Source organism: Syngnathus leptorhynchus, chromosome 1 (genome assembly GCF_054491065.1).
Source record: "Syngnathus leptorhynchus isolate UIUO chromosome 1, UIUO_Slep, whole genome shotgun sequence".
NCBI classification, from domain to species: Eukaryota; Metazoa; Chordata; class Actinopteri; order Syngnathiformes; family Syngnathidae; genus Syngnathus; species Syngnathus leptorhynchus.
Genome location: NC_141195.1, coordinates 10765018 through 10790811, shown reverse-complemented (window position 1 = coordinate 10790811; position 25794 = coordinate 10765018). Strand labels below are relative to the sequence as shown.

General features: G+C 39.7%; 1 protein-coding gene across 1 annotated transcript; it reads left to right on the top strand.

Annotated features, from left to right (window-relative positions):
- Positions 1-1604: 1604 nt before the first annotated feature.
- On the top strand, positions 1605-24503 carry vstm2la (V-set and transmembrane domain containing 2 like a). Its single transcript, XM_085921815.1, has 4 exons — positions 1605-1710; positions 22024-22193; positions 22472-22516; positions 24016-24503. The coding sequence occupies exons 1-4, from the start codon at positions 1605-1607 to the stop codon at positions 24436-24438; spliced, it is 744 nt and encodes a 247-aa protein (XP_085777941.1). The 3' UTR covers positions 24439-24503.
- The last annotated feature ends 1291 nt before the right edge of the window (positions 24504-25794 follow it).

Genomic DNA, 25794 nt, shown 5'->3' with positions numbered 1-25794 from the left:
CCCTGCGCACTTATATCCACTTAAATGTTAGAAAGTACATCCGGACTTTAAAAATATTTTCTAAATTTTAGCGACCGCTCTGTCACAATAATGTGACCAGCGCGGTGCAGTTGCGTGGTTGGCGGTGCGCTGCAGTTGGGCGATCAGACAAAATTAAGCTCCCCGCGCACTTATGTCCACTTACATTTTGGAAAGTACATAAGGACTTTAAAACTATTTTCTAAATTTCAGCGACGGCTCTGTCACAATAATGCGATCAGAGTGGTGCAGTTGCTCGGTTGGCGACGCGCTATGGTTGCGCGTTCGGCGGTGCGCTGCAGTTGCGCAATTGGACTAAATTAAGCTTCCTGCGCACTTACGTCCACTTAAATTTTGGAAAGTACATCAAGACTTTAAAAATATTTTCTAAATTTTAGCGACGGCTCTGTCACAATAATGCAACCAGTGTGGTGCGGTTGCGGGGTCGGTGACGGGCTAGGGTTGTGCTTTCGGCGGTGCGCTGCAGTTGCGCGATCGGACAAAATTAAACTTCCTGCGCTCTGAGGTCCACTTAAATTTTGGTTAGTACTTCAGGGCTTTAAAAATATTTTCTAAATTTCAGCGACGGCTCTGTCACAATAATGCGACCAGCGCGGTGCAGTTGCGCGGTCACGGTTGCGAGTTCGGCGGTGCGCTGCAGTTGCGCGATCGGACAAAATTAAACTTCCTGCGCACCGAGGTCCACTTAAATTTTGGAAAGTATCAGGACTTTAAAAACATTCTCTAAACTTCAGCGACGGCTCTGTCACATAATGCGACCAGCGCGGTGCAGTTGCGCGGTCGTGAAGCGCTAGGCTTGAGCGGGTTTTTTTAATCTTGGAATGGATTAATTTTTTTTCCCAATATTTGTAATGGGAAAAGTAGATTGGGAATTCGACCGATTATCTTCTCGAACCGTCTTCTGGGACGGATTGTGGTCGAAAACCGAGGTTTGACTGTATGTGTTTCAGAACCACGGACAGCAACCATGCAGAAAAACCTGCGACGAGGATTCCACCGAGCAGTCACACATTTTTGAGTAGTTTTGTGTGGGCTCCTTTTACTTACTTGGAGCACAACTGGCGATGAACCATCAATGTGAATACTCTTTCAGCGTTTGCACATTTCTGATGCACATTTAAATTACAGAGAATGTTTCTCGAACAGTCTCAACCGCCTTTGACTTCCCCTCATTTATTTACGTTTGTCACTGTGACTTCATCAGCATCTGTAATACATTTAGTCACTGTAATATCTGACAAATCCACTTAAGTATTTCTCTGTTGTTATTTCCCTCCACTAAATGTAAGTGATAAATATTTGCTACTAATGAATGATGACGCTCCCACTCAGCTTCAGCACTCCGTGACGTCTCCTTCCGCAGCAAATAGAAACGAGTGCGGGGCAGGCGAGAGACGAGTCCGTTTCTGTCCGGGTGAGCTGCCTGACGTGTGTATCCCACCCACGTCCACTTTCACGCCACGACAAGCCTCCCTCCCCGTGGATTTAACGCATCAGGCGTTGGAGAGAAAAACCTCCGCCCTATGTGAGCAAGAGAAGAAGCCACAGCCACGAGAAGAAGCGCAATGGGAGCTTTTAGGGTGCTACTGGGGACTTTACACTACGTGGGGCTGTGCGTGTCCACCAGACACACTGGACACGGACACACGGAGAACCACATCAGCGGTCACGGTAGGCGTGCGAACACACCCGTATCGTGCTTGGAAGCTTGCTCGGGTGATGCCGTTTACTCCCACGTCAACTATTTCTTTTGTTTAAAAAAAATCAAATCAAATGAAAATAAAAATAAACAAAGAGTTTTGCGATATGAAATAAATATACGTAATGTAAGATCGAGTAGTTTTAGCAGTTTCTTAAAAAGTCTGCTTCTGCAAAGAAGGAAAAGAAGAAGGCTTCATTTTGATCGACAGTGTCAGAGAAGTATCCATTTAACAACCTAGTACTTGTGTTTTTGTTGCATTCTCAACTCATTCATTCTGAGAGCTATCTCCAAACTGCACATACACTCCATGACTCCAAATGGTCCTGCAACAACACTGTGCATGTTAATGCTGCAGTGAAACATTTGCACAAGGAAAATAACTATTAATACAGGTAAGGTGTATATTAGAAGAGAACTTGCTTATTTGATGCATTGTCACTTGAGATAATGGCCCAAACCTCTCCTCAGGACGTTGAGCACCTTTGTTAAAATTGATTATATCAAATAGATCATTTATTTGTACACCTAAAATGAAATTATTTATAAAGATAATGTAATCATAAATTGGTTCCATTTGTCATGGTTTCTGGGGGGAGGAATGACATTTTTATTTAGGAGGGTGTCAATATTTGTATTTTTCTGCAAATACTGGCAACCAGTCCAGTTTGTATCCCGCTTCTTGCACAAAATCAGCTCAGAGTTTCCAGTTTACTTGCTACTCTAATGAAGATAAACAGTTTAACTTTAGATTCACTATAAATAAATAATAGACATATGCAGGAGGTGGTTTCTAAATTTCATTTCCACTCTGTGTAAAATACACGCAGAAGAAAGTCGGCTCCCGCGATGCCTTGCTCAAGCAGTGGTCATGACACATTCTGACATCTCCGCAATAACAAGTCTAACCTGCAGATTGCTGGGTAGGTCAATGTTTAGTCTGCAGGTGTTTCTTTGTGTGTTTGACCTTAAGAGCGGGTTTCAAACCTCAAACTTTACTGCCCCCTGTCCTGATACAAATACCACGTCGATCAAATTTGTATTGCTGCATTACATCCTTGGTCACGGATCTTGATTATCATTATTCGGTTTGTAATAAAGGAATTTCTGCTTGTGTGTTGGGGTCTCATTAGAACAGGGTAAGATCATTTGCATTGTCTAAAAGTTATGTCTGGCAGTCAGAACTTGGATGATTTTTTTTTCCATTTTAATGATCTGATAGTCAGTCTTCTGTGTTGGAGATGTCTACTGATCCACTGCTGTTCTTCAATGTCTGACAGCATGTTTTGTTCTGTCCGAGCGTGGCAGACACCTTCCTCATCGTCAGGCAGAGCTGACACAAGATGGAAGTTAGTATTCTCTGTCAGTAGAGCGCTGCCTGAACATCCTCCTCTTTGGTTCAGAGCTCCTCCTTTGCTCTTCTCCTCCAGTGTTTACACATCTTACAGAGAGCAGAAATGTTCCTTTGCATATTTACATTGAGATGACAACATTGAATAATCCCCAAAATGACTGAAATCAAAATCCATGCCAGAGTAGCATGTACTATACACGCGCTCTCCAACTGCTTGTCATTGTTGTTTGCCAGAATCGACTTTGCAAATTGTTTAAAAATATATATATTTTTGCGGATCGCGTCAAATTTACTCCGCACCAAACTGACCGTTTGAGCAGCAATTGATTCTCTTTCGACCTTTTGAACCCAGAAACCTGTCAACTCCCTGCCCTTCGTTAAAGGTTCCTGGCTGATGTCTCTCCCATGTGTGGTACAAAGTGTCAAACAACAACAAGTGCTGTCTGGTGATTTATAACTCCACTGGACTAGGACTGTGAAAGTGAAAATAAATTCCTTACGCCTTGACTAAACTTTACTGATCATCTACGATGGCAAGAAATGCAAGTTCAAGGAAACCCTAGTTATTGCTGGGAAAATGTTTCGTTGAGAGTGAGCTCAATCACAGCATGTGCACTTTGTTTGCATCTAGGTTAAAAATGTCCATTGTATTCATCATTGGCAGTGGTGTGAGTAATATCTCAGGGGGGGTGCCGCTTCATCCATAACCTGAAGGAAACCTGCTTCCAAAGTGAATAATGTTCTTGTTGGTGGAGCTATTTCAGCACAGTGCGGGAAGTGGATGTGTGAGGATCCATTTGATTTAGTTTAGTCCAGCTGTTTTAGCAGAAACAGAATATACATACTTACAAGTGTAGATTGAAAATGCTATGCAATGTCAATCTGCACATTCGAGCTCTCAGTCTATCATTTCTAATTGAACTAAAGCGGCAACAAATTGATTCATTTATGTATAAATCCATGGAGCTGAATTTCATGTCAAAAAGAATCTGCTGATAGTTGTAAATTCTCGTAGAGGAGAGAAGGTACATCAGAGGTCACCTACCGTTTGGAAATTAAGAGCTACTTTGCTGCAGACTAATACAGAGGGCCACAACCAGTGTGATGCAATACTTATGAAATAATCAATTGGCGCAATTTACTTGTAATTATTTGTCATGGTTAATCATCGATGAAGACACTGATCATGTTAATGAATTCTCATGGGAATTATCAACACTGATTTTAAATGACAGGAAACAGATAAATATCATTATGCAGCACTTCAGTTATAAATCTGTGTTTGTATTTTCAAAGAATTACTTCTATAAAATTTCTAGGAAATCATAAAATCCTATCATTAGAGAGATTTTTTTCAGAACAAGACCTGGTGTTGCAGAAATTGCCCCAAAAGCAGAGGAAAAAGATTTGCTTTTGAGACTTGCTAAAAGTGAGGTCAGATTTTCTTACTTTTTAGTCTTTCTTACATTATGTATAACTCTGATTTTGGAGACAGATTGTGGGAACATTTTATTCAACAAATAAAAAGTATGACCAGAGTGATAGTTGACTTTAGAGGTGCTGATGTATATTTGAAGAGGATAATAATAGGTGGAGCGGAGAAACACACCCACATGCTCAAATTTATTTTTGGAGAATGTCCTGACAGATGATATTGTGCTTTCCAAGCCCATTGGGGTGATGATTTATCCTGCTCATTTTCCACGCTCTGACACATGACCAGTTGGAGTAAAAGTGAAGAAGGAGAACTAAATTGATAAGCAAAAAGGAAAGCAAAAAATTTAGTGTGAAGACGATGTCCCAGGCTTTATCTGTCTCAGGGCCGTTCCAGCCACTGATACTTTTCAATTACCGTCTCATTAGGGCATGCTTATCCAGCCAGCCCATTATTCCAGCCAATCAATTGTCTTAATGAATAAGTGAAGGCTAAATGGGCCATAAGGAATCTAAAACATCTCAAGGGAAACCAAGTAAGATGGGCCACCGAAAGGTTTCATTTTATTTTCTCATGACATTTGACAATAAGTTTTGTTTTGACGTCACTCATTCATCCATCAGTTTCTTTTGTAGAGTTTGACCTCAACTTGCGGATGCCAATTGTTCGGCTGTTCATGCACATTATACCTTATATGTATAGTTTGAAATGTATGCAAAAAGCCCCAAAAAGGCGTGTCCGTTTTCTCCAAAGTTCTTCTGATTACTGTCTGAGTACATAATCCTGTCAACATTTTCAGAAGAACTCTTACTGGTTAATCTTCCACCTTCCAAAAAAAGGCATGTCTGAAAAATGAAGATGAAATTGAAGCAAAGTTACGAGCATTCTCTTCAACTGTTAAACATTTAACAGCCGACGCAAACATTCAGCAGTGTTACTCTGTGTGTGTGTGTGTGTGTGCGTGTGTGTGTATGTGTGTGTGTGTGTGTGTGTGTGTGTGTGTGTGTGTGCGTGTGCATGTTGCAAGTGTGCTTGTGTAGATTCGGCATCGCCCCTCCCCTACCTGCTCCGGTTTCCTTTCCGCAGGGGCGTAAAGTAGTGCAGGTTTGCGCTGGAGCTTTACCAAGTCGTTAAAACGACAAGCATACGCTTCACTAGATCCATTAATACGGGCACACATCCCAGTAGCACAGAATAAGCATTACAATTACATGAACAACTGTTTTCTCATATCTAACTCCTCCCAGGAACACAGTCAGATGACATTAAAGACAATTGGAGCTATCAAATAAGATGAGTGTTGACTATTCTGTATATTTTAGTTTGTAAATGTGAGTCTACGCTTACTGGCCACAACCTTTCTTAATTTCTCTTTAACAGAGTATGTGCATTCCCTGCGACTGGATTGGTACCTTATTACAGTAATTGGCACCCCAACTAATGGCTGACAAAAAGTCTGACTGTTTTCATCAGTTATTTTAATACCCTTCATGACCTGTAAACCGTATAATATCTAACAATCTGACTGTACTGTTCTGCTTGGAGAAACCACGGCCTTATCGATCCACCCAACCCTTGACCAAACACGGGAGCTCCACTCTCGGCACCTTCCATCGTTAAAGTTGTGCGTACTGCGTAATAAAACCCAGAATCCTCTCCTCCTCGCTTTCCCTTCAATCAGAATGCTCCCTTTTAAAAGCAGCACAAACTACCCGGAGGCTCAGCCTGCAGTCAAGGACTCCTCTTCTGTCCTCTTCTTCAGAGGGCCTGATGTTGCAAATGTCTTTTAGTCATGTGTGGTGTGTGTGTGTGGGGGGGGGGTAGTTTAGGCGAGAAATGATTGCAGACAGTTTTGAGATTGGTAATCCAATGCTGTTCTTTCTTTGAGGTATCCTGCCATGACTGAAAATCCTCTCTGTGACTTGAAGCTTGGTGGACAGTGTGTGTGTGTGTGTGTGTGTGTGTGTGTGTGTGTGTGTGTGCGTGTGTGTCTGTGTGCGTGTGCGTGTGCTAATAAAAAAAAAAAAAAAACTCGCATCACATCACACATGCAGTGTTGGGTGGGCATAATAATTGATTCATTGAAAACTGTTGATTGTTGAAGCAAATCACTGCAATTGGCTGAATAGCAGTTGAGTCAATCACAACTTGTGTGACGTCCATTATGGCAAGCCACTAGATTACATCTGTATGGTATGGACAGCCTAATTCTGTCTTTGCAACAGGAGTTCAGAACATTCAGAGAAAGTCTTCCATTCTATTCAAAATAATCTTTACAAAAACATTGATGACTTATTGCTTTCCCTATTCTAAATCAAGGAAATTTGGGTAAATGTGTCTCTCTGGTGTTGACAGTAAGAAGAATATGTGTGCGTGTTTGTATGTGTGTTCCAGCCAATGGACGGGGGAAGCATTATTCCCTCTTTTCCACTCTGGTTGCTAATGTTGAGGGACGAGCTTTGCTGTTAATGCGAGAGTATTGCTTATCTTCCATTAGACACATTCCTGCCAGTGTTGCATCAAGACACACACACACACACACACACACACACACACACACACACACACACACACACACACACACACACACACACACACACACACACACACTGGGGCATCCACATTTGGAGTCACACTTCTCTTGGGAATCCACTTGGCAGGATTCATGTGTTGGCAGTCTCACTGAGCGAGGCAAGAGGAGGATGGGCGATGTAGTGTGATGCATTCATAGTTTTGAGATTAGTCGTTTCCTGCCTGAAAGAGCTCCTCATCTCCAGCAGGCCACCATGTAGTAAATTAGTCCAGTTTCATTGTGTTAGATTGTTTTCCAGACTGCACATTGTATAGAGTACAAATCGTAGGTCAGTCTGCCTCTCAGTTCAAAATTTCCGGGTTTAAATCGTAGCCTCTGGCTTCTTTGTCTTTGGTTTTCATGTTTCCTGTGTTTTTGTGGATTTTCCTTCGTGTTCTCTGGCTTCCTCCCACATTCCAAAACCATTGGTTAATTGACAAATCTCTGGCCCATAGGCGTGACTGTAACGGTACATTTGTATATATGTTCCAATTAGGGTTTTAAGCTGCTGATTCCAATACCAACCATCCAGGAGTGAGATCAGACAATACTGATTTGAATATTGCTCAGACGGATTAGCTGCACATTTTTCAATTTTAGAGCTTCTCACTATCAGCTACTTTAATTAGTAATCTGATGGTTCTTTGATTAATTGATTATTCAGCTTAAAAAAAAAACGGTTGAAATTTCCATCCTTAACTATTTGAGAATGGGACATTATTTCAAATATGGTGTGGTCTGTAACATTTCAGAAAATAGATCATTGATTTGTCAAGATCGTTGTTTTTCAACTCTATGTAAAACATTTTTCAATCATTTTTCTGCTGCTGTAACTTGACATGGCCCTACTCCACCTTTCAGGTTTTTCCATCTTTTCTTCCATTTTTACTTTCCATAGGTGTTAATAATGCTCGTAGAGTGCGATCTCCATAGTTTTTAAAAGAAAGTCCTCGTCTGTGTAATCGATAAAAGCATACATTATACGCAAAGCTCTCAGTTCTCTGATCAGTTTAAACACACAGAGCAATTTCATGGTCACTTCTTGGTAGCGGTTGAGAGTCATGAAAGAAAAGAGGATTACTTAGTCATTCAGCAGAGCGGATCAGAGAGTCTCACCTGCCATTATTGCTCATGTGACACACATAATGAAAGTAGTGGATTCTGTTTCTGATGCATCTTCCTTATGTATCTTTTTCATGCTTTGCCTTCTTTTTGGGTGTATTGGTTAAAAAACTTTTTTGAAATAGAGTAATCAGTAGGATTCATTAAATTCATTAAAGGGAAAAAAATATTGTTGATGCACCCCCCCCATTTCATTTCCAAAATGCAAAATTTATATTATGTTTTTTTACACAACACTAGGAATGCAGTATACGCAGACTTGTTCAGTGATGACCTCATGCAATGATGAAACATTTACCTGCTCTTCTTTATGCAATAACATCATAGCCTTCTGTCAATTTGCAAATATCATTTTAGGGGGAAAACCATTACTCTGTACTCACTCTCAAGCATTGGATTCCTACTCCTACTTTCATGTGACTGATATGAAAATATAACATTTACATTTAGATGACTCCATTCTGAAGAATGTGAGGAGGTTACACTACAGTATGTCAGCAAGGTGCTACTTTTCAACATCCCCCCCCAAGACTGATTCTAGCTAGCATGTCACGATTACAAAAAAAAATACATACAGGGAGTTGGAGACCGCAATCATATCTTAAGCGTAAAATCTTTACATATTAACATTTTCTGCAAAAAAAAAAAAAAGAACATAATAATGAGGAAAATACAAATGAGAACATGTAGCAAACCTTATCTTTAGGATGAGTACTGTTTACACCGATTTTTATTTAATTTTTGACCAATTTCCCAATATGTTAAGCGTGAAATCTTTACATATTAACATTCTCTGTTTAAAAAAAAAGATAATAATAATGAGAAAATACAAATGACAACATGTAGCAAACCTTATCTATAGAATGAGTACTGCTTACACAGATTTTTATTTAATTTTATTTTGGAGTGGAACCCTAAATAATGCCATTCCCCAAACCTGGAGTGCGTCTGTCTCACTATACCATTTCAAAACGACTGTTCTCAAAAAGTAATGTAGCTAGTTGCTTGACTATTGCAAAGTATTAATATGATAAAGTAAAAGTCTTTGCTAACATGTGGCGCAGATGCCAGTCGCATTTTATTTGGATTAAAACTCCCCAGAGCTCATTAGATTCAGACAGGGGTTGGCAACACAGCCATAAGAAATCTCCTCTTTTTTTATTGTTCATAAATACCACAGGCTCAATAAATGCATAAACAGTGTGCTGGCCTGAGCTATGCTTCTCCATGATAATGTCTCTTGCAATGTCCAGGCCTGATTGCACCACTGTGAAGAGGCCCAGTGGGTGTGGACAAAGACATGGCCTGTCTTTTGCAATCTGTCCACTCACTGCTTGTTCAATGAACCAAATTGGAGTCAAATGAATCGGTGTACACGTGCAGCGCAGCACACAGTCATGACATGTCCACAAGTCAAAGTGAAAGATTTCATTCTTTAGTTCACTGCAAGTCATTGATGTCCAACTAATGGGGTCTTGGCCAGCTTTGAGAAGACTGAAACCTGTAACTACACACTGGGATAATATTAAATTCCATTTTTGCCATTTAGTGGAACAAAGGTTGATGACTTGAACTTTTGCATTGACTGTTTGGGAAAAATATGAGAAAAATATTGCATGATCATTTGGAATGCAATGTAAACGTAGCCCTAAAGGATGCATTTTAGAACAGCATATCACCACTTCTCCGGGCAGTTTCCCGCAGAACATGGCCGCTGCAAAGAGAAGGTAAAAGAGCTGGAAAATATTCTTGTGAACAGCAGTGCGTGTTTATCAAACAGACAAATAAGGATGGCACATTGACAGAAGCATCCTGAACAAACACAAAAAGCCCTTCAATCATGTTTAATAGATATGTATTTGGTAAAACCACTAAAGGCTTTCTCGGATATTTAATTGTAAAACCCTTGCACGATACCTGCACCTACTCAAATAATTACATGATCCAAATGAGTACATACTCTTCTGTATTGTGTTAGATATTTTCCATTAGTGTGCGAGTCATTATTTCTCGATAAAGCATGGTTGTCCCGTAATGAGGCCCTGCTATGATGTGATGTCTCTCTGTTGTGCTGAGCGGTGCAGCGTGTCAAGCACATTAGCTCCCCCTCATTGTCATTTCAGAAAGACAAACACAGCGCTGACATAACTAAAATCATCAACAGATGAAGCAAATCTGAGTCCCTAGGTCGACTCTGATTAAACGCCGCATAAGCGCGTCTCAAAGTTATTCCAGTGCAAAAGCTCAGTGTCGGATGATTTCCCGTGTCCTCATTAGATGAGACACTTTTCACGCTTTAAAAAAAAATTATATTAATATTCTTGCACCTTTATTCTCCTCTTTTAACTTCCTCTTCTGGTTCTTGTCTTTACTTTCTCTTCATTGGTACGAATTTGGCGGAGATGTCACTAGCGTGGCAGCCACAGAGAAGATGAAAAGATCATTTGGAGCTGATGCCGAGAAGGGCGGTGCTCGCTTCAAAGTACAGTTGGGTTTGCTCTGTAATAATCACATGTGACTCCCTTAGACATTTGGGAGAAGTTTTAGAAAGTAGGCCAGGTGCCTCAGATGGCACTTTTCCACCACGTATTATGGATCTACAATGTAGATAGAGGCCATATAAAAATCTTCCAAATATTTCTTGAGTTATACTGTATTGTTTTGTAAGTTACATTCAAAGACAATTTGAAACATTAGAAAGCTATTAGAAGACAAAAAAGTATGTATGTGTGGAGAATACTGAAGTGTCTGTGCGAGGTGGGCTGAGTGTTAGTTTCTTTGACTGACAGCTCATTGTGTGTTTAACTGTTCAATAAATGGCTAAAAGTGGGAGTAGCTCTCCTTTTCCCGTATGTGAGGCTATCACAGTAATTACACAGTAATAACACTCACTAAAGCTGCATGGAGGTGTGTTAGACCTTGTGTTGGTCAGGTGGGCACTTGGACCTGATCATTCTTGTTAAGTCTTTCACTTTTGAAGGCAACTTTCATAGTCAATGATCTTCTAACGAGCAAGTTGGAAGAAAGTTTCAATTATTATTCTTATTTTTTATTTTGAGCAGCCACTAGAACACAATTTTCCCTAAACATTCAGTTTGGCTCACAGGCGAGCTTATTTCTCTGAGTTGAAATGACATTTTATTATTATCATCTTGCTGCAAATTATGTTTGGATGCAGCGAGATGAGGAGTAGGAGGTGAAGAAAGGAGGAATGACATTTAACTGCAGGCTGTTTTTTGTACACATGATAAAAGTCCTACTTAATCTTCCCTTGTGTTTGGACAACATTATGTTACGAATCCACTCACTCCCCTCTACTATAGTAAACTAACACTGTTCAATCCCAGGGTCAGTTTTCAGATTTTCTTATCGGAACAGAATATTACAACACATACATGCTGTCTATGTGTGTGTCCTGTGATTGGCTGGCAACCAGTTCAGAGTGTACCCGCCTACTGCCTGAAGTCAGCTGGGATAGGCTCCAGCACACCCGCGACTCTTGTTCAGATAATTGATTGATGGACGGACAAACGGATGGAATATTTGAAATACTAAAATCTCATTGGACGTCATTACATTTGACCTTATGTTAAAATTAGCAAGAGGGCTTGCTTGTGGAAGAATAGCTTTTTTTCTTTCATTGTTTAAAGCATTGTTTGTACAGTTAAGAATTGAGATAGCGAAAGTTTGACAATCATGTTTTGTTTCTCTTTCCATTATTTTATGGAGAAAGTTCATGCATTTCACCCAGCTACCATTCCTGTTTCCTCCAATATATGAGGTGATTCCTTTTGCATGTATATGTGTGTTTGTGATGACATTAATTGTGAGATAAAGCTCCGCGTCAGTCTGTCTTGTAATCTCCATCCATACGTCAATGTCAGCTTTAATAGATGCACGAGGGATTGGAAGTGTGAGGTAGTGCTGCTGGTTAAAGCCACTGAGCCTGCCTTGTGTGTATGTGTGTGTGCTTGAGTGCAAGTGTAGGAATACGTACTTTCCGCCTTGCGTGTACCTGTTTTTTTTTGTTGTTGTTTTTTTTTTCAAATATACTGTATGTAGGATAGAGCATCTAGAGAGCCAGTTCACTCATTTATCCTTATCGTCAGTTTGTCCCACGAGAGCCTCGGTTGCACAGCAGTAATCCTCAGGGAGGAAAAGAATGAGAAAAAAAGGAAGAAAATGTGGCTAGGGATGTGGGAAGGAAGCCTTGTGTTGGCTAGCAGCGGGGAGTTGTGCCAGATGGGAAAAGCTTATTTTTAGCTGTCTTGCCAGCCTGCAAAGCTGCACTGTCCTGCGTAGTTTTAGCATTGCACACCTTCTGGGGGTTGCCCCATCCCATGTTGGGTCTTTTTTTTTATCCATAATTCTTGCTGGGCTTTCATTAGAAGGTGAGTTCACAAGAGTTTTGTAGGAAATCCAATTAAGCCTCTAAATCAACTAGCTCTGTTGTTTTTATTGACCTTTTTCACAGCAGTAATTTTGCCATAGTAAAACTGTCAAAACTAGCACGGATAGGCAGGAAGGTTATACAACTCAATTAAACTCAACTTTATTTAGAGCAGCTAAAAGCAACCGCAGCTGCGTACAAAGTGTTGTAAAGAAAATAAACATAAGACATAAAAACCAAGACAGTAAAACAATAAATTAAAAACATAAACACAGTCAATAAATCATGACACTAAAACAATCATGGTTTAAAGATGGACACAGAGGTGAGCTCGACATAAAACTCAACAATACCTCTCGGCTTTGTTCTTTAGCACTTGGTGGATTGAAGAAACATGATGAAAGCAAAATCTTCTCGAGGTCTTCTTTCCTTTTGTTTATAATCCTAAATGATTCTTCTCTAAAAATGCAGCTGTAAGGTGTCTTGATCTAGGACAAGAGAAAGTGACTTGGAACAAATCCATCAGTGGGAGTTGCATTGCAAATGTACATATTGCAACTTCCCACAAGCATTATCCATTTACTTGTAGAAGTGTGTTGTCAAAGAAAATAGCTTTATCCAGCTCTTTTTGTTTTTGAAGAATTATGGCATGCGCAATGTTAATATTTGTTTACAATCCGTGTATGCGCCGCCGGCAGGGAAGTGATTGATGCATAAGGAATGAAACAATCTTGAGCAGATCCGGCCCTCCCTGTGTGGAGTTTGCATGTTCTCCCCGTGTCCGCGTGGGTTTTCTCCGGGCACTCCAGTTTCCTCCCACATCCCGTAAACATTCTTGGTAGGCCGATTGAGCACTCCAAATTTCCCCTAGGTGTGAGTGCGAGTGCGGATGGTTGTTCGTCTCTGTGTGCCCTGCGATTGGCTGGCAACCGGTTCACGGTGTCCCCTGCCTACTGCTCGATGACGGCTGGGATAGGCTCCAGCACCCTCGCGACCCCCGTGGGGACAAAGCGGTTCAGAAAATGGATGGATGTTTGGATTCATTTTTGTCACGCCTGTGCACGCTCGGCCGGCAACTACGCTCAGCTACACCCCTTTCGTTACTGTAATGTCTGTTACCTGCTTCCTCTTGTTACCTTGTGTATTTAAACCCTGACCGTGTGTTACTCCTTGTCGGTGTCTACTGTTCTGTTCCGTCCCTGTCCGTGCCCAGTGTTCCTGTTCCTGTCGTCTGGTTCCCCCCGGTCTTGTCTGGAGGCTCACGGTCAGAATTTTAACCTTGTCCAAGTGGACTTCTGTCGGTCGGTCTGTCTGTTTGCAGGCCGTGAGTCGCTCTCCCGTCTGTGTCTTGGTTTGTTCCCCTCTTCTTCCCTTCCAACTCTCTTTCCCTTCAATAAATCCTGGTTCAAGCTACATTTGGTCGCCCTGGCTCAACTCCTTCCTAACAATTTTTATCCCAGTCGATATTGTAAATTGTAGAATTTGGCCTCTGTGATCCTTTTTTTCTTGTTGCAAACAAATAAATCTGAAAAGAATAACTAAAACTAAATGACTAAAGTATATTTGATCAGTGCGCAGAATTTTGGCCATTAACCAAACCATGTTGGTTTGTTAAAAGCTTAGCTACAACTCATTTTGTCATGATATGGTAATTTGACTTGCTACATTTCTTGCTGTTTAATATTTGTTCACTGTAGTTAGATTTCATTTGATATTGAAGAACTTTGTTTTCCTTCATTTTTTAACCAGCTTATCCAACACTGAATTTATTCAAGCCCACAATCAGTTGATGTACACTATGCCTGAGATTAATTGATTATCTATATTTCCTTTCCTCTTGTTTCCTCTCTATACTGATACAAATCAAAATATTGGACTCCAGTAATAGACGCTGGTATTTTGAGAATATTTGATTGAGCAGAACGCTGAGTCTGCACTGTGTGTGTTACTGTGCTGATGTAGAGATTCACCTTGGAGATGGCTTTATCGATTGCTGTGTCCCTCAAGGTACACCACATCTCCAAATTCATCGACTGGCTGTTTGGCGGTATATGTTTGGATTGCTCCGTGCCAGTTGTGAGGTTAAGGCCGTGATACAGAACAAGTTCTGCACATTGGCTAAATGAGAGGAGGGAAATGCCCCATTGTGAAGGTGCTAAGCAGTCTTCAATGAATTATTCATTTTTTCTCAGGGGAGCTGTGGGACTTTTATAATATCTGTCTGATAGTCGTTTGAGCACACTAGTATAATGCCAACTGACTGGAGTAGTGCAATTTTTTTTTTTAATGCATTTGATTAAACTTCACACCAAGGAGGAGGGACACAATATATTATTTATAGTTTATTCAAAGATTATAAATGCAGAGTTTATTTGCAAGGAACCAGAACTATGTTTTCTTACCAAATCCAGAAGTTGTTGTGCACACAAATATTTGCCTATATTGAGACAATATACATTCAATATGATTGAGTGAATGGCAGAATGTGGGCCTCTAAGAGTAGGGAATTTCTTTGAAGCATTCTTTATTGAGTGAAAATATAGATATTATTAGAATGAGTGTGTTTGAAGTGCAGTGCTTATCTGTGGATGTAAGGTGAGATGACACGCCTTTTTCCAATATTCTAATCATTTTGGATTATTTAAATTTGAGCTATTTCCTACCACCATATTTCACAATACTCATTCATCCAAGTCACTTAAATACCACTAAAGCAAAATATTACGAAATGTAAATGCTTTTGACTGAAATAATCGAAAGATGATCTCAATGGTCCCAATTTACTCCCAAATATACTTGATATTTTTTAGTTGAACACAATGCTGTTATTTTGTTATATGGCAACGGTTGGACACACAAGTTAATTGTAGCTTCTGCCATCAAGGGGAAGAGCATTTCATTGTTCTGTCAGTCACTGGCATAAATGGAACAATATTCTGCTCTAGATAAAGATACATTTTCATTCCAATAAAGTGAAATTTGATTAATGCCGATGCAAACTTGCTCTCTCACACCGCAGTGGTTGGAAATGCTGTTTTTGTTTTCCAACCTGATTAAAAAAACCTACTGTATTGAATAAACACAGAAGTGAAAATGTATCCGTGAATTTCTCGACTTATCTCGGGACACGTCAGCATGTTGTGTTCTTTTGACAGCTGATTAAAATTGTGAAATATTGAGCTCAGACTTCCAGCTGAGTGGTCCTGCACTGATAGCTCATTAGCAAATGTAAATGAGCACATTCCACTCACTGAGACCGTCTCATGTTTGGACTTTTGTGAGGTTTTGCTACAGGTAAGGTATCGGCAGCTGTTTTCCGCCATACTGTGCCAAGGCTCATTACTAGACCGCAAAGCTTATCATCAGGCCGTGAGAGGGACTCGTTAGCAGGTAATTATTACTGACGAGAGTATGGATTGAAGTGAGTGGGGACATGCACTGTACAGTAAGGCTTGGGTTTATTAATTTCAATTCAAAGAATGATCACCACTTATTTGACTGAATGGCTTCCTCCACTCTAATCAGTGACGGGCAGTGCATTTCACACCTAGGCCTTCAGTAGTGCTACGTCTGAATCAATCCAACCCTCATTAACTATTTTATGGCGATAAAACCTCTACTGCAGGTACAGCTGCAACACACATAAAAAAAAAAAAGCATAAAAAATAACCTGATAAAATTGCAATATTATTTAGGAATATAGCAACATTTAATCACCAAAAATCCTGATTATTTGTACACAAAATTCATCCTCCTTTCTTTCAAGATTTCAATTACTCTTTTGTGCAGATTATCCGTGCATTTCAGTTACATGAAGAAGTCCTTTTCTTTCGCCATCGATGCTGAAAGTCGTATTTTAGTTTAAGTTTTAAGTTTTAATTTGCTTTAGGGCTGAGAAAGTGCGTTCAACAGAAGGATGGTCACGGCCAAACACACAAATGTCTATCCTCGAATAAATATTCAATATAAATCACATAGATAACATTATTATTTGATGTTGGATGTTTATGTACCTTTTCCATTTGTTGCTGTTTTCAGTTGCTTTAGTGGAGACCATGTAGTATATTTTCTAGAAGGATCAGGTCCGCCCCAGTGACCCTCTGTAAGTGGCCACCAAGGCTTGCTTGGTGATGGAAAAGAACTTCTCGGACACAGCCATTTTGGTTGATTAAAGATTTGATTTTGTATGCGTGCGTACATGCTCCCTTCTTCTTTGTATGTCTTCTTATAGGGAACAGCCTAAATATTCAAATTGACTATCTCATAGAGAACATCCACATTCCACCTCTCAAGCCTGAAGGATCATTCACCCGTATTTCTCTTAAGCCCAAATGGTCAAACCATGACCCAATTACCGCCGTCTCCTGCGCTCCATCTATAGCTGATAACACCTCCAGGCAACCACAAATGTTTTACAATGGAATGTGGAATGCAACCCTTTGTTCCTGCACTTACAAGATAGCAAAAAGTCGGTGTGTAAACCGGCATCAGAGTCTAACTTAAATAAGAGTGTGCTAACTATTACAATGTCAAAGTTTGTATATATTATAATATACCTCAACCACATGATATTTTCTCTTTGATCGTCATAATTATGGAATCGAGTCGCGGGCCAGATCAGACGGTTCAGCGATCCGGATTCGGCCCACAGGCTGCCGATTGATTGTCCCTGTTGTAGACCTTTAAAGATCCTCAGGGTGCATTGGCCTTGTTCCCAGTTGTAGTGTTCAAACCACTGAGCTATTCCACAAGAAAGTGCTTTCTTTGGTTTTGCGGTATGTGGAAGTTGCTTGCGCATATATCCCGTATTACAGCAGAGAACAAGTCGTCCTTAGTGTTTGTTCTAGTTGATCCCCGCAGGCGAGGAAGCCCCAGCTTCCCCTTTTAACCTTTTTGTGATTTGATTAAGAGGAAAACCTGCACAGTGGGGATGTAGGGCCGGCAGTCAGGATTTAGGCCAAAAACAGCAGGAAACTCAAACAGACCAAGGCTTGCTGGTGTGAAGGTCCTTGTATATGCATAGTAAACACGAGAAAAATGCCTACCGAGATTCGAGTGAACACATCAAGTTTGGATTGCACTGATTTTAACACAGTGATTAAATATGACTGTATGTGAATGGCTTTTATCAGACACATACTGGGCAAGAATACACAATGGGGATGACCTTAACAGTCACCATCTGTTGTTATTTTCACACTTTTGCCATGTTGTTGAATGGATGGCTACTTTTCATGAACCTACAGTGACTAATTACTGCTTTCAAAACTTGTACATAGCACCATACAGTTATGTTTCCATGGCCGTATCCCAGCAGTGTCCAAACAAAGAGCTACTTTGGAATCTTACCACCGAAGTTTTTGCACATTTAAAACAATCCATCAAGGAATTTGATATTGTTTAGTATAATCAAAGTTATTGAGCAAGTCAAAGCTTCCTGTTAAAGCTTCAAGTTGATAAGCAAAGAAAGTAGAAAATCATTTAGGAATATTTACTGACTTACAACCTCTATGAATTCACTGCAACATGTTTCCTCATTTAACTATATGGAAGTCATTTCTACATTGAAAAGATATAATTGGCAATGTTTGTGAACAGGAACCGAACGCTACTTGGTTGTTGATGGGTTATGCTAGCCATTTAAGAAGGTTCATTAAACTAAGCGTGCTAATGAGAGGATGATTGTATTTAGCTGAAGGTAAATGAAAACAGAGCAAACATAATACACATACATATGTGTGTGCAAAGATGCAACAGCACATCCACTCAATTAGCCTTTCACTCATACTGCATTGTGGCATCTTCCTCAATTCTTCTTATGCAGACACTTTTATAAGATGAGCGCTTGACAAAGCAGTAGCACACAATGAGCAGAATCAGCATCATTCAGAGATGCTGAATGAAGTCAACATGGGCCAAAATGATTCTTATTATTATTGCCCCATAGAATCATAAAAAGCATTTCTCTGTTATACGTAATGTGTGCTTGGAGAGACAAATGCTGTGAACATTTTATGCTCCCGTTGATATTTTCTGAGCACAATGTTAAATTAATGTTATCAATGGGTGAAATTTGATTTAAAAAAAAAAAAAACATCAATCTTTTCCCTGTATATTTTCTCAAATTCCCATACCATAAAAAGCACATTTTAATATGTAATGAACAAATGACATGGCAGCTCAAACTTCTCGCCATTAACGAGGACATTCTGTTGCCTGGCTACTAAAGGCAGCTTTTTCCAATTTTGTGGGAGCTCATCTACTCTTTTGTCTTTGCTCTTTAGAGCCACAATGGAATACTTCTCCAGCCCCAGAATCCAACATTTTCTTTTCCGTGAACGTTTATTTTCTTCACATATTCTCAGCCTCATGATTCTTTCTCCTGCATTAATTCCTGTTCCTGTGACCCACCCCTCTTCCTTCTCTGCTAAATGACTCGACTTGGACGCAATAGAGCATTGATCGGTGGCCGGCGGCTGCGTGCCTTCTTCGGTTTGTCTTGGAGATAACGACAACACTTGAGGGCACGTTATAAGTTCTCCTGGGTGGCAGTCTGGACATTAGAGAAGACTTTTTAGTAAGTGATACAACATTAGATAGCCTCAAGTTGCCTTGGAATAGCCTTGAATCAATGTGATAGTGGAGATTTGTGGAGAGGCAGGATAATTGTGTCAATGCTAAGAGGCCGCATTCATACTGATGCTATTATCTCCTCCTAGTTGCTTGGATGTTCGTTTAAATGGTGTCATTCATGCATTCATGCATTCATTCATTCATTCATTCATTCATTCATTCATTCATTCATTCATTCATTCAGCCATTCTCCGAGCCAGTTAACCTCACCAAGGTCGTATTTCATAGTTTTTTAAGTTATTTCTATAATCAGTGACTAGATTCAATAAAGTAACGAGGTTTTCAAGGTAACTGGTGCAACTACTGACTACTTACTAGGCACCTACATAATCTGCTCTGGAAAAAAATGAAGAGGCGAGATTATCATTTTCTCTGAGTTTGTCATTTTTTTTAACCTTTTTGCAAAAAGTAACATTTTCATTTATTTCTATAAACTACTGACAACACTATAACTCCCAACTTCCAAGTATAAACTCATTTCATTTTTTATCATTTTAATTTATAAATGTTCTATTTTAGTGTGGCCCTAATACACCTTTGCAATCTCTATGTAATCGAAGATGCATTGTTCATTTGTTAATTTTATATTTTAGATGAAAATTATTCAAAATATATGTCTATACGTAGCAATTTGAGGAAAACCGGAAGATTATTTATTTCAAATAAAACGCTGAGGAACAAGTCACAAGGAGAGGACTGATACACAGGGTTAGAATTATCTCTCTATCATTGCCCTGTGCTTTGTATAGTAAATGTAAATAAAAGCATGAAGCCTGCTTTCATCAAATGTACAGTGTATGGATTTTTGTATTGCGGGCATCACAACTCAGTGGGGACAAGACAGATTATAAATGCTAGGAGCAATATGACTGGCGCTATCTCCTCCACAAGGGTGACCCACGCAGCTTTGAATATTATCAACAAGTAAGGGGGCTGGAGTTGCTTGTTCAGTCATGTTAAATCAAAAGCGGGTCCAGCGATTGGTGTATCACAGATGTTAAATACAAGCTCAATTGATCAATGTACAGGAAAAACATTTGACTTGAAGCTTGTAGTGTTCTTCTAACGCAGCATATTTCTAACACGGTAAAGGGTAATTCATGGACATTTTTAGAGTCCTTTATGTTCAAAATCTTGTTAGTTGATCACCACATTTAACTTGATTAATCTCAGAGGGCAGTGATAATAAATTTTACATAAATCTTACCGTAATTGTAATTTAGAACAACATTTTAAACTAGTTAATTACTAATCCACCTTTTTTTCACTTTTTACTAAAAAGCTATGAAGCACTATATAACGTTATGAACACATGCTAACCTCTCTCAACACATGCTGCTAAATAAATTGACAAAAGACTGAATTAATAAATACAATTACCTGGTCAAAGAACCTCTCAAGAGACTATTTATTGATATTTGTGTACTGGGATGTGAGTATAAAGGCCAGTAAAAATAGATCTATGCCTCAGCCCCCTCCTCCCATCAATTATAGACAAGACTTGTTTACTATTCAGGGGTCGTATCATTCCAAGACTGTTGATTTTCTCGTGTCTTAATACAAAGTCATTTTTTTTATTTATGTGTCCTTTGTCTATGAATAGTGCGTATCTGCCACATGCTGCACGCCTCTCCTTTCCTATACAAAGACAGCGAGCAGCGTTTAATCTGACAGATGCAATCACGCGCCACTTTCCGCATCCTGAATGTCTGCTTCTGTGCCCTGAATGACATCAATAGTCACCAGTATTGGAGGGTTACAGTGAGAAATGTACACTCTTTCAAAGTAAAGATGCTTTACAAATCATATAACTGCTGACGGATGCCGTTTGGAACTAACGCTGGATAAAACATCACAGCATATTTTAGCAATCCCTGGACACTATGCGAATGAGTACACTAGTGGCTGGAAGCAGGAAAGGGATCACATTAGAGTGATTTGATTGGCTCTGCTCGAGACGTGCAAGGTACATCAATGCCTTCTGTTGACTATCGGCAAGCCTTATACAGCCACTAACGATGGGAAAATGAAGCGTCATTGTTACTTTATGAACTAGTTGTATTTTATGGACTCTTGTTGATTTAAACAAGGGGTTTAAGAAATATGTCAATTTTAAGGAGTCAAAAAATACAATTGGTTCATGAAGCAAATTTGAAGAAAATAAGGCCTCTATTTTAAATGTTGGTTCAAGTGTATTGTAGTGGGGACCACTATTTAGGAAAATATAATGTTTATACCTACAGTTACATTTTGACTCCACACATTTAAATATTGGTCGAGCGTAAATAAGCTTCAAGATAGCTATTACTGTAATCATGATTATAAATTTGATATGGAATACTAATTTGGATTGTCTTGAAAATAGAAAATGCTTCATTTAAGCATCTTGAAATATAGACCTAAACATCGTGTTATTGTAAAAAAAAAAAAGCATAAATTAACCAGGTTTCTAGTCCTTAGCACTAGAGTGAACCTTACAAAAGGGAAATTATCCATTGCCGGCATTTCAGCATCAGCGATTGAGGAGACAAATACTTTAAGCCCAAACAGACATGTCAGCATGTTGTGAGCAGGTGTTACATTGATGCTTTGAATTACCTTTTGTTTTTTTGTATTCTTTTGACTGGGAAATCACATTGATAGCATTGTGGAAAAATTTGAATGCTTATTCAATATGCAAGATATATGCACGGACAGACACACACACGAGAACACAGCATTCATAGTATAATGTATTGTAAGTCAGGCGCTCTAATTCCAACCAACTTTGTGTGTCCAGCCATGTTTACGGAGGTGCCTCATGATATGACCGCTCAGAGGGGTCAAGATGTGGAGATGGCCTGCTCATTCAGAGGGGCAGGCATGCCCTCCTACTCTCTTGAGATCCAGTGGTGGTACATCCGCAACCATATGGACTGGACTGACAAGCAATCGTGGAAAACCAATGAGGTAATATCGAGATAACAAAAAACTTGAGAAAGAAAACCAACTAACTAGCTAAGGTTGTTCAACGGTCATAGAGGCATACATATAACTTTGATGGTTGTGAACTGAACTGTACAGTAAAGTGTATAATATTGTAAGTAAAGTCAATATTTTTTTCAAAATATGATATTTTCAAAGAAATTATTTGATCAAAAATGACAGAGAATCGCTGCTTTAAAGCACATTTCTGTTCTCGTCTAATTGGGATGTAACCCTTACTGTTCTGATTTTTTCCCATGCAGGTATCTCTAGAGGAGGAGCTGCCAAAGGATGCAACCAAGATAAGCGTGAGTTAATAGCCTCTCTGCTCTCAAATCTGCTGTTAAGAATCTTAGATGATTACACGAGGCGCCAACGCCATTCTGATTACATTTACATTTCTTTTTCTGGCTGATTTGCCGGTGTTGCTTATCACATTTCACACAAAGGGATTTTTTTTTTTTCCCGCTTGACCCATTATGCAATTATCGTATCTACAAGGTCCTGTCATCCTCGATGGTCATCATAGTCACTTAACGCTGGTTCTCAGAAATGGCAGGGTCAGAAGACAGGTTGGGAAACTAATCATACTGTATGTGTTAAAACCCTTTGGGTTTCCATGGTAACTTGGCATATTGAGAGGATCATGTCGGAAAAAATAAGGTACAAATGCATTATATTCTTTCATTTAACTATCTTCAATGAAGAGCTTTCATCGCAGTCATTTCGAGTAAATTAGTAAATAACAGAACGTTAGGAGGATTATGTCAAAAATAGAAATTTGTCCGTATTTGTGATCCCAGTTTCATGATTTTAAAGTACTTTACATATTGTACCTTCATAAATTGATATCACAAAAGCCTCCACATCTCTTAAGTCTTTTCAAAGGAAACGCAAATGAGTTCCACATTTTTATAGACATGAATTAATGCATGTGTGCGCGCGTGCGTGTCTGTGCGCGTGTGCACGTGTGTGTGCCTGTGTACATGTGTGTGTGTGTGTGTGTGTGTGTGTGTGTGTGTGTGTGTACAGCTGGAAAATCATGATGAACTTGGCATCATATCCATAGGAGCAGATGCCAAGTTAAAGATGTTGCCTGCCGCCTGATGAATCATCTGACAGCTTTGGATGATCCACATGCATGTGCACATTGACTCTATAGTTCCATTTACACCAAATAGTACAGTGTTTAATTTGGCTTAGGTGAGCTCATCCAGATTTGGAAGTCTGCGCCGTACTTTCCCAAAATAGTAGACAATTGGCGCTGCTACTGTATTTAGCCAGTGTGAAATCTTGTTTAGTTGAACACAATGTTGATTAGAGGTCGCATGAAGCCGTCACTTATCACATGAACAGCAACAGGTTAATTGTGCCTTCTGCAATCTGTAAAACTGAAACCTACACTTAACAAATTCAAAAGGTATCATCAGCAATGTTTGATACAGCTCTTGTATCAGAGCTCATTGCATTGTGCTTAATGGTCACAATGTCGAGCGTCTCCGCTTCAAGATGAGCTGGAAGGCTGCGTTTGTGTAAACCATCATTCGGCAATATTAACTGCAGGCATGTTGTAATGAGAGGATCGTTTAATTTAGCCGAAGGGAAATGAAACTAGACCTACACACGCACGCAAAGCTTTCCCAACGTGTATGTGGAGAATGTTTAGTTGGGAGATGTGTGTGTGTGTGTGTGTGTGTGTGTATTAGGGCACTTTACAATCATTTCGAAGTTCCGCTGTAGATACTGTGGGGCAAGATTTTCAATTTCCTGGCCATGTTTTGGTTATCTTTTTCTCATTTGTTACCAGGTAGTGAAGGTTGTGGGAAGTAACATCTCTCACAAGCTCCGCCTCTCCCGGGTCAAGTCGTCCGACGAGGGCACTTATGAATGCCGAGTCATTGACTTCAGTGACGAAGAAGGGGCGCGCCACCATCGCGTGCGCGCTTACTTGCAGGTAGTAGCCGAGAGCGACATCATCACCAGTAACCAGTATGACAACTTCCAGGGGTTGGATGATACCAAGGGCGATTTGGGGTTCGAGCATGCTCACAGCCACCCTCAAAATGAGGGGCGCTCTCAGAAGCACAGCAAGCGCCTTTCCTCCGCCACGCAGCACAGCCACCCCGACGACAGTGATCAGCACCAAGCAGGCAGAGAGCTGAGGAAGAGAGATGTGGACAGTAACCATAGCAACAATGACTGCTCCAATGAGCCCAGTTGTGTGCTGTAATCTGATTACATCCGAAAAAATAAAGCACAGAAGATTACAAATTACGACGTGCATAAAAGCTACACTTCCCAAACAGTGCCAAACCCACTATCTCATATAAATGTTAAATACGGCTTATTGCAAGCTCAGTGATGGAAATGTGTAGCTATACCTTTTAATATTTATTTGATGTTTTTGCTCACTGTCAGTCCCTGATGACATCATGGTAATCACAAGAGAATCGGATGTGCCATTTTTCTAAAATGACCAATTTGACTTCATTTTACACGACATAAAATGGGCACTCGCAACCCTTTGTGGCAAAAAAGAGATAGAGAGCAGGCAAATTGAAAAAAAGGGAAAATGTTACTTAGCAGGATTGTTGGTTCATTAAAGATGATGTAAAACTGCAAATGGACAGAGAATATCATTTTGATTGCAGTGTAAAAAACTTTGTGAATTTCAAGGTAACAAACTTCTATAAAACTATTTCATCGTATTGTATTGTCCCTCAACTTAAAAATAGAAGTGAAAGCAAGTAGGCATTTTTTTTTTGCTTGCTTTGTTAACTACCATTGTTTCCATAAACATCATTAATTAATATTTTAAAGTTGTTCCATTTTAAACTAGAACTAAAGTTGTGTTTTTCTACAGTATATAAAGTGGGCTGCTCTAGCCATTGGATTTGCATCGACATCTAATAGGTTCGTTCATGACCCATAAGCAAACTTTGTGGATAGCACTTTTTAATGCATGATCCTGCTCATGAACTCACTTACCATCTTACAGACAAGTCATCAAAACAACCTCTCGCAAGTCATGCATGGTAGATGCTAAACGTCTGTCTGTCCATCCATCAGCATATCCCAGCTGACTTTAGGCGAGATGCAGAGTATTGAAATGCAGCCAATCACAGGCTACTTTGAAATAGTTTTTGTGTAATCCTGCTACCGAACTAAGCAAGCGACAGTGATTTGGCTGCAATGGGAAACACAAATGTATTTTTATGCCTTTCTTAACATCACAGGTAAACTCGTGCTTTCATTCAGTGATTGTCTCAGTGGATCCACTCTGAGCTGTTACATTCAATTCATGAATGGAAGAAAAGTCAAGCTGGCTAATCCACATGGATCTCTTCTAGTAAATATATACTGTACATACAAAATTATGAATGTGCTCTTTGTTTAGGAGACTTTCTTAGAAGAAATACAATCTTGATATATTCATCCTTGTATTTTAATAATAATAATAATAATGTTCTTCTTTTGCTTATCAGCCGTTACAAAAGCCTCAATCCTTTTAACTGTAAGCCTCTAATGTGCTTTGTATATAACACTGTGTAATATGACATGAAGTGAATGCATGATGTTCCTTTTT

Excerpts from the sequence above, each read along its gene's own strand:
- vstm2la (XM_085921815.1), top strand. The coding sequence starts at position 1,605 with ATGGGAGCTTTTAGGGTGCTACTGGGGACTTTACACTACGTGGGGCTG. Across the intron at positions 22,194-22,471 it reads AATCGTGGAAAACCAATGAG|GTATCTCTAGAGGAGGAGCT; the intron begins GTAATATCGAGA and ends TTTCCCATGCAG. Across the intron at positions 22,517-24,015 it reads AGGATGCAACCAAGATAAGC|GTAGTGAAGGTTGTGGGAAG; the intron begins GTGAGTTAATAG and ends ATTTGTTACCAG.